The 10,258-nt window shown below is 35.6% G+C and overlaps 1 protein-coding gene across 2 annotated transcripts; it reads left to right on the top strand.

Annotated features, from left to right (window-relative positions):
* Positions 1-6,335: 6,335 nt before the first annotated feature.
* Positions 6,336-7,544, top strand: LOC138716218 (uncharacterized). 2 transcript variants are annotated; one of them, XM_069849056.1, is made up of 5 exons: positions 6,336-6,640; positions 6,728-6,801; positions 6,878-6,982; positions 7,068-7,124; positions 7,215-7,544. In XM_069849056.1, the coding sequence occupies exons 3-5, from the start codon at positions 6,932-6,934 to the stop codon at positions 7,419-7,421; spliced, it is 315 nt and encodes a 104-aa protein (XP_069705157.1). In that variant the 5' UTR covers positions 6,336-6,640; positions 6,728-6,801; positions 6,878-6,931; the 3' UTR covers positions 7,422-7,544. The 2 variants fall into 2 exon arrangements, with proteins under 2 accessions (XP_069705157.1, XP_069705156.1); XM_069849055.1 differs by having other exon boundaries at positions 6,728-6,982.
* The last annotated feature ends 2,714 nt before the right edge of the window (positions 7,545-10,258 follow it).

Below are 10,258 nucleotides of genomic sequence, written 5' to 3'. Positions count from 1 at the left end.
GTAACCAACTAAAAAAACTACATACATACATAATCATATATAGTGTTCTGTCCAATTGCTGGTCTTTCACTGCAAACCCAGCATTCTCCAGTCTTTCCTATTTTCTGCCTTCATCTTTGTCTCCGCTTATGATCCATATATCTTAATGTCGTCTATCATCTGATATTTTCTTCTACCCCGTACTCATCTCCCATTCACTGTTCCTTCCAGTACAGCCTTCAGTAGGCAGTTTCTTCTCAGCCAGTCAGCCACCCAATTCCTTGTTTTTCTCTTCTTGATCAGTTTCAGCATCAATTCTTTCTTCATCCACTCTTTCTAACACAGCTTCGTTTCTTATTCTGTCTGTCCATTTCACATGCATCGTTCTTCTCCATATCCACATTTCAAATGCTTCTAGCCACTTCTCTTCATTTCATCGTAATGTCCATGTTCCTGCCTCATATAATGCCCCAGTCTGGGTTTTGTTGTTTTATTAACAGGCTTCTGCCTAGGGACACAGAGTAACCAGTATGAGGTTTAGAGTACACGGAGTATAAATGACGTCATGACTCGTATGCAGTCACCCGACTGCAACAGCACGGTGGGTCCGTAATGTGCATTACCGTTGTGTGCAGGCCTATTGCTGCTTGGCTGCGGTACGTGTAACAGGCTTCGGCGTAGGGATACCTGATTGAAGGTTACAACTCACGTTAATACTTTAATGGTAGATATTTATTGTCTACACTAGGAATGTACTATATATACTGCATCTGTACAGGGTGAAATATATTTTGTGCCGTACTGTGACGAACTGTTTACATGTTGAGACACGAAGTAATGGCGACCTCCATCTCCCACTCCACTCGACCAACACAACACATTCCGTGCGTTCTGAACTTCATGCGTTTCTGTGCCCAGGACCGAAGCCTGGTTATTAATATATTTACATCAATATTTTTTTTTAACTTATAAATTGTTTATTTCGCCTTTTTATATATTTTTGTAATTTTAACATGTGAAAATTTCGCCAATTTTCATTTCTCACTAAAACTCAGAGAAAATTTAATTAATAGTACATTTATCAGCATATTCTGAAAGTTTCAAGGTGAAAACGACAAAATTTTTGTAACTCAAGGAGCATTTTGTACATATGAAAATGTAACAAAAATGGAAAGCGAGAAAATAGCTTGCAAACATAACACATTGTACTCAGCTTAGAATGTCCCTGCACTTTATTTTACCCGCAGTATAAAATTGAGTATATTATTATATGAAAGAAAAGAACATTGGAGTATTTTAAGCATTAAAAAGTGAAAAACTGATAATTGTGACGAAAATGTCGAAATTTCAACCCTAACTCCCCTTAAGATTATAAACTAAATGGCTAATCTAGAAGCAGAAAATAATCGTGTATATCACACAGAGTTGCTACATCTCAACGTTAACTTTTATTTCAATTCCTGACTCTGAAACCCTCACAGAACTGGAGTGTATCTGAGTGAAGACACATATAGAATGCTACAATCGAACCAATATAAAAGTTCTTCTTGAATTTGTGGCTAAAATGTGGAAACAAAAAAATAATGGTAGAAGAAAGGAAGACAGCGTTCGGCAAGTCTTTTTTGTCTTCGGTATAGTCATTTGTTTCTTTGTCGTCGCAGATTTCACGGCGCACTGCGCTTCTCGTTTGTTTTGCGGGCGGTGGCGCGGTGTACCCCTGTCGCCACGGAGCTGTGATGGCGGCTACCCCCACGCATTTTCTTGTTGGCTTTAAAATAAAAGACAAGGGGGAAAATCTTGCGAGACAGTTTGTGATGTTCCTCGTGCCGTGACTTGTCTCAACTTCTCCCATCATACACATTGCACACATTGTATATGTCTACTTTGCATGCTGCTTTTCCTTGAAGTCGGAGGGCGAAGATAGAAATCTCATGCGGACAAGTGTAAGTGCTTCATCATTTCAGAAACACAGCGCCAGCCTGCCTACAATATCGAATTTTAATGCTGTGTCAGTATCTAATCAAGCATTTATTATGACCATTTAAACTGTTTGGTTACTAATAACTGGTTTCTACAACACTGGATAAATATTTGTCCTCTGGATAAAATGGAAATGGCTTCTAATGCGTTCTACAAACACGAGATAGTTCTGTCCATTGACAAATCATATTGGTAAATTATCCATTCATAGATGGCCGGATAACTTTATCCTGCTTACTAAGACCAATATGGCGGACATAAATCACAGCTGATAGCCAAGGACGTTGATTCTACATTACAAAAAAAATGCTGAATGAGTTGGTTTCTATGTATTTATTACAGAATAGGTTATATAAAATGGAGTTGGAGGACAGTTCATCCTCTTCATCAGATGAAAAAATTATGTAAATAGTGCAAAGAATTACGAGGCCGAGAGTATTTCGAGAAAGGTAAGAAATATTGCCAAGTTTAATTTAATTATTCTGGCATCCATGCTCTGTGAACGTCAAATTTTGTGTATTGCGTTGCAAACTGAAACAAACAGCAAACAAGATTGTTAACTATAAGTCGAGATAACAATATGAGGCATAGCCTACATCAAAAAATTAGTCCTAATATTGTAAGTTCAAAGGAATTAACTAACAGCAAGCTCTTTCCATTTTTTTCAGGCGTAATTCCTATGAGTAGGTATATCCTAGGTTAGTGATGATAGATTTTTTTTTATAGATTAGATATAACATGAGTTTGTAGAAACACGCCACAAGCCATTTGAAACTTGATATCTTGATCTGGGATTGGAAAAAGTCCTTAATGGAAGAATATTTCCAATGACATACATATAGCCAATGCAAACAGATCACTGCTTATATTCAGAAAGAAAGAAAAGATATTTTGCTTTCAGCACTGGTGTCCAGTTAATAGAATCACCTTCCGCATAACCAACCGTTTCACAATAAAGTAATTACATATTATTAATTTGGAATTCATTCATATTAAGTACACTTTGAACATTATAAAACAGATATCTCTCATTTGCTACTGGTTTAATATGTTCCTTTGTCGTTTATGCTGTAAAGGGTGCTGTTTTGACATAACTTGGTTTACGAACGAAAGAATTGTTTCACTTCAGTGGGTATCTGAACTCTCAAGCATGCATGTATGGACGGAAAAATCTGTAGGCCTATTACGTGAGTGCAAAAATATTGCATTCAGATGATATTATTATTATTATTATTATTATTATTATTATTATTATTATTATTATTATTATTATTATTACTGTCGTCAACATTTTGTAAAATGTAGACTGATTTTGAAGTATGTAGATTATTATAACAATGCTATTAGACGAAAGAGACTCGGAAAAGCTAAGTTATTTTTCAGATAAGTTAGTACTAAATTATCATTGAATGGGTCATTTATGAAAGGGCCTAAGTCTTAAATACTAAATTGTTAGCAATTTAAGAAAAACTGCTTATAGGCCGAAGTTTTGAAATTAAGGCTGAAATAAAAATTGAATCATAAATTCTACAAAGCATTAGAGTGTAAAACTTAGTTCTCTTCATATTTAAATCGACGTATCTACACCCAAAGAGCAGTTATTACATTACAAACTCATTTTCACAAAACAATGACTTAGGCCCTTTCGTAAATAACCCATTCATTTAGAGAAATTTACGTAGTGATATAGGGCTCCTACAAAAGACGTTTCCGGTTTCGAACACATGTAATATACGTTCTATGAATCTGAGGTGCATGAAAATAGTATCAATAGAAAAAAAAACTAAAAAAGTTTAGTTCATTGCCTTAAAGATGTTCAATGTATCCCCAATTAGTAACACGGCACACATCAAGTTCCACGTAGGTACGCGGATTTTCCAACCCCCAGATTCTGAGGTTATGTCTGTTCACCTTACCAGAAAGATGAAAAGTGGCTCCGTCAGAAAACATCATGGAACGAATAAATTAATCATCGCTTTCAATTAAAGTCTGCCTGCATATTTATGCAGAAATTTTTTTCGTTACACTTTGTCCTCTGGTTTTAGGGTTTGCAGCAATTATAAGTAGTCGGTACGGATGAAATCGCAATCGAAAAATCTTACCTTAAAATCAGTGTAACATTTACGAATTGTAGGCCCACTGGGTGGAGCTGCACCAGACTTTGTTAGGTAATGCAGTTGCACATTAATAACCGACTGGTTCATATGGAAATCAAGCACATGAAAAGTATTTCTGTCCTCAATAGCAGCCATTTCGCTTCAACAATGAACAAATTTGTTCAAATGGACTATTATGCGTATTGTCACCAACTAGGAATCAATGTTTTCACAACTAAACTTTTTGATTTTTTTTTTTTTTTTTTTTTTTTTACATTGGTGTTATTTTCATGCATCTCAGAATCATAGAACGTAAATTACATGTGTTTTAAACCAGAAAGATCTTTTGTAGGAGCCATGTACTGTTCGTTCTATCTTAATAAGAATTGAGGCAGGGAGATCAAAAACCCACTAATTCCAATTTTTGACAAGATCAAAAACCCACTAATTCCAATTTTTGACAAAATTGAGTTATGGGCTGGATGATGCTTTTTAGTTTGTCCCGCGTGCGTGGAAGGCAAGAATACACCAATATTGACATTCATCTGCATTCTGCGGGCTGTTTTAAAACTCGTGGAAGTCAGGACTCCCCTTACTCCATGGAATAAGAGAGTTTTTGCATTCCAAGCTTAATTTCCCGGTAGGTGGCAACACCATCGCTCAACCACCTGAGTAAAATGATACGATACGGTATTCATGATGTCACAAAAATCTATGAAATCCATGTAAGTAAGACTATTAAAGGCACAATATCGAGTCGATTAACTTCCAGAAACCCAATACAGATTCATCATTCCCCGGTCAACTAAAGTACAATTCAGCATTGCCATTGAAAGAAGAAAGCAAAAGGACTTGCAAAATTTAATGCAGTTTATTTCTGAGGAAAGGAGGATGAATTACCAAATTCTGTTTGCGGACAGTAATAATCTAGAATCTAGATGCACAGGAAGAACATGAGAGTGAGAGAAAAAACAGAATCTGTAACATGAATGAGACTGTGTTAACATTTTAATATTGTTTGTGGTTTTATTTGTGTATTTTGATGTGCTTTATGGTAATTTGTGACTTTCTGTCTCATATATTTTAAATTAAAAAAATGTAGCAATGTTCATCTTAATAAACTTCCATTTTTTCGTATATTCCAATGTTTCATAAGGTAATTATGATATACTTATCTCTTTTTTTTTCACATGGCTCATATTTATTCACTTTTCGTAATTCATACACTGTGGAAGTCAGAAAACCACTAACTCCAGCAGTGTTTATTTCAAATTGTAGCGTAAGATAATATAAAAATTTAGGTTTTGAAGTATCTAATTAATAAAGAATGTAATTTTACACAATATTAATAGATAATAGTAATATGCGTTACAAGAGCGGTATGTTGACGTTTTCATGTTCGAGGAAGAGATTGAAAAAGTGAAACGTAGTTGAGCTTTTTTAATTTCCGAGAACACAGCAGAAACAAACATGATATAACTGTACTTCATAATTGTTAAATACTTCATTCACTAAGCTTATATTGGTTTCATCTGTTAACTCAGTCCTGTCAGTGTCTAGTGTTTTGATTTTTAACTCGATGGAAAGCAGTCGATCTGCTGTTTACGTCATCACAAGACTCAATGTAAAGCCAGTGCGCAAGCTGTCAATTCCCAAAGATGACAAGTTTTTTTTTTTCTTTTTAGTTTCTGGGGTTGATCAACCTCCCGCGAGGGTTGTGATAGGCGGGGGTTGTGATTCTTCGTGACACAGTTCACACTTTCCCCTCGAGAAATGTCTCCCTTCTTGTTCGGCAAAGAAAACTGCTGTCACCTCAGACAAATAGGCTTGCGTCATCCTCCTGTCATTGACAACTTGACGTAGGCTTCATATATGATATGACGTCACTGGTAAAATATCAAGAGTATGAAGAATGAAATCGTGTTCCAACGTAAGAACAAGTAGCCTAATGCCCGGTTTCATCAACAGATGTTATAACTCTGCTAACACGTTGCTTCTTAACATGAGTTAAAATTTTTAACAATTTGTTAAGACTCTTGCATTTCACCAACATTTTCCTGCAAAATGTTAACTAACATGTTGTTAATACTCGCAAGAATAGCGAACACAACGAATCGAGAAGGCGGCGTATGATTCATACGATTTCTGAATGCACTCCGTTGCGCTTTTGTTTGAACATCTGTGAAATAATGGCGCGCGAAGTTACCATGAAGAGGATGAGGGCACAAATTGTTCTTCTTTTGAGAAAGAGTTGTTGATAGAACTAGTAAACAAGTATAAAGAAATTATAGAGTGCAAGAAAACCGATGGGTTGAAAATAAAAGAGAAGGACGAAACTTGGGACAAACTAAGAGACGAATATAATTCGAATGGGCGTGTGACATCAAGAACAACAAAACAACTGCGACAATTTTATGTTAACTTAAAAAGATCAGCTAAGAAAGCAAGGAGTGACGAACGGGTGGAAAGGTATTAAACAGGTGGTGGTCAATGTACAACTAAAGTTGATGAAAGTGTTCTGTCCCTCATAGAGGACCAAATAGAACCTAACAGCAACCCCTTCGACTGTGATTCAGAATACTATGGTAAGTACTAGTTGCATTATATTAGCATTATCTATTCATTCAAATGAAATTCGTTTGTATTTAATAACAATTTTCTTTTATTTTTAGGTGACGCTGAAATAATTACAACCGAACAGGAAGCAAGATCTTGCGATATTGAAGTCATAGCAGTAGTACACGAGGTAACTATATATACTTTTAAATTTATATTATATCAAGACAAATTGTAAACTATAATTTGTATTATTGTTGTTGTAGGAGAATGTAAACACAAAAGAATTATCACTTGAGGACAACACAGCATCACTTGAAATGGGTACACCAGGCCCGGCGTCTAACACATCTCTTCTTGTCACTCCAGTTGTGAGTACGACAGTTGTGAGTTTTTAGGTTAGTTATTTTTTTAAATTAAGAATGAAAGTTTAATAAACGGGGTTTGTACTTCCAGGCTGAAGCTTTAACAGGAGCAGAAAACTGTAACAAGCAGCAGACTCGCGTCACCAAGGTCAGTATCACAGCTGGTCATGTTGAGGGTTATAATAAAAGTCCGCCCGCCAGGAGTGCCAAAATTTTCACTGCTGATTTTTGTTTCCAGGCCAATCTTTGTCGTAACAACATTGCTGCACTTGCCGAGAGCAGGACAACTCTCTGTGAAAAAGAAATGTATTTAATCCAACAGAAATATAACCAGGAGCAACAACTCCTGAAAATGAAAATGGAAACTGAGAAACTAAAACAAGAAGCATTTAGAGAAAAATTAATGTACTATAAAGAAAAAAGAAGGCGTGTTGAGGACGAATAAGTTAGTTGCAGTGTATTTTGTTTGTAGAAGTTTGGTTGAAATGTATAGTTTAAGCGTGTTTCATGTAGTATAGGTAACAAGTTTAAAAATAAAACGTTTGTAGTACTTACAAGCGAAGTGTTGTTGTGCAAATGCGTTCCTATAAACTGCTGCATTTTGTTCATTTTCCATGTGAATAGGAACAAGATTCTGGTTTCTGACTTGCCTATTCCTTCTTCTTTCTGTTATGTACTGATGCAGTGTCAAATCTTCTGGAGGAAGTTGATCCCTTGTCTCCACTGCAATGTTGTGCAACACTGCTGTGGCCACAATTATCGTCAAGGTTGTTTGTCGTTTAGTTCGTAGCCCCAAGCTGAGAACCGGAAAACGTCTCTTCCACACACCTCTCATCCTCTCTACACAGTTTCGTGTCCTAATATGTGCTGCATTATAATTGTGCTGGGGTCTTGTTTCGGGATGAAGGTATGGTGTTAATAGATATTTTCTTAAAGGGTATCCACTGTCACCTAAAAGGATACCCTCATCAATTGCTCCCATTTCAAATTGAGCTCTGATATGCGAGTTGCTGAATATTGTGCTGTCGTGTACTGATCCAGGCCATCTAGCTACTATATCCCTAATTAGGAGGTTGGCATCACTGATGACCTGGACATTAACGGAAAAGTAACCTTTTCGATTCCGATATATTTCTGCCCTATTGCCTCCAGGTGACTGAATCTTTATGTGCGTACAGTCTATTGCACCCACAATACCAGGAAAATTGTACATGTCATAAAACTGTTGTACAATACTCGGGCGATCTTGTACTGAGGGGAATGTTACGTACCTTCTTCTCATTGATGCTATTGCTGCAGAAACTTTACTAACAATTCTACTTACTGTAGATTTTGAAATTCCAGCATTATCTCCAACCATTAAATGAAAGGATCCAATGGCATAAAACCACAGAGTTATCAGTACCTGCTGCATTGGAGATAGAGGTATGTTTCTGATGGTCGGGTATTCTAACCTCTCTTGTATTTCTTCCACAACCTTACCGACGACAGTTTTGGACAATCTATATCTCTTCAAAAATTCTCCTTCTCGCAAATTTTCAAAATCATTTCGTCTTAAAGCTCTTTCCCTATTAGGAACGGCATTCAGATGGTCTAAATACAGCAATTCCACATCAAAAGCATTATTTACGTCCGCCATTTTCAACTGTTTAACAATTGTTAAGCCTTTAACATAAGGGAGATGGGATGTTAATTTAACACAGAGTTTAACTCTTTGTTAGAGCTAACATTTGTTGATAGAACAGAATTTTTGTTAAATCAAATGTTAAACTAGTTTAACAACGTGTTAAAAATTAACATTGGTTGATGAAACTCGGCATAAGTGTCTTTTACATTGTCTTCCAATGTTAAATTAATCAACTATAAGTACATTTACTACAGAAAGTATAATAGAGAAATTTGTGAAAATATTAATACTGATTCCTTATTATCTTAAAAGTTCTGAATTCTAGTTTAGAAAGAATAGGAAAATAATAAATTGTGACTTTCTTTGAAGATGACTACTTTTTAAGAAGTATGAAATAACATTTATTTTTATGCACAACAAAGTTTTCTTCACAAATCCCTCAATGCAATTTTGTAGAGAAGTTGCGAAAAATCATGTTTCTTGCTATCTCAGTTTATGAGAAAAAGATATACATGGTGTTTCCGGGCTGGTGATACAAACTTTCAGTCATTTCCGGACCTGGGTTCCTTATCTCAAATTGATACATGTACCCTTCCCCATCATCCCTGAAAGTTTGTAACACTAGCCCGGAAACACCATGAATATGTTGCGAATTGTTAAACTTCCTAGAAAATGAGCAAAAGAGTAAACATTAGAAAAACTTACATTTTCAGTAACGTAGAATACTAAATTTTATTTGAAAATTCTCAACAAAATCAATCATTACAATCTTCAAAATTGCCGCCGACATATGAAACAAATATTCAGTTACGAAAGACGGCAAACCACAATAATTTTACCAAATAGTTTGACAAATATTTATATTTTTATGCAGTAGTGTGGGATGCGAAGGAGAAAGTAGCTTAGTAGCTTGACATATAGAATATATTATATAATTGAGAGAACTTACAATTAGAACTATTAAAAAAAATTATGCCAGATGGCTTAAGTTCGAAATAATTATGTGGAACAAAAAACCGAATTTTAAATGTTCTTTATTATTTTGATCTCTTCTCTCACTTTAAGATTTGGCATATGTTTAAACATTTTCTTGTGTCTTATTACACATTTTTAACACTTTTCCAATAAATCTTTCCATGAAATTATGTTTTATTTATATAAACGGCGCCAGGTAAACTTACCTTCTGGACGGCCCTCGTAATTGCGCTCGAGTGGCCAAAATTTGTATAAGCACTTGTTTTGACATTATCAACATGGTGGAAGAAAAAAAAAACTTTTTATCTGCCTCCATGAGAATGTTTGCTCGTAAGACGAAGGTGGAAAATAGAGAAGATTGGAGAATTCTGTGTTGGGTAGAAAACTCTGAATGAATCCACCTTATTCACACTAAGCATTAAGTTAAAAATATTATTTCATGAGTTTGCTTGCTGATCCGGAGCTGTGCTCGGGCACGGGTTCGATTCCTGGTAGGGCTCATTACCTGGTTGGGTTTTTCCGAGTTCTATCTCAAATGTAAGACATATATTAGGTAATCTCGTGGCGAACTCTCGGGTTCATCTCCTCAAATACCATCTCGCTATCAACAATTTCATCGACGCTAAATAATTTGGTACTTGATGTAGCGTCGTTAAATAAAAAATTTAAGATGTCGTTAA

This window comes from Periplaneta americana, chromosome 16, assembly GCF_040183065.1.
Source record: "Periplaneta americana isolate PAMFEO1 chromosome 16, P.americana_PAMFEO1_priV1, whole genome shotgun sequence".
NCBI lineage: Eukaryota > Metazoa > Arthropoda > Insecta > Blattodea > Blattidae > Periplaneta > Periplaneta americana.
This window is presented reverse-complemented; position numbering and strand designations above follow the sequence as displayed.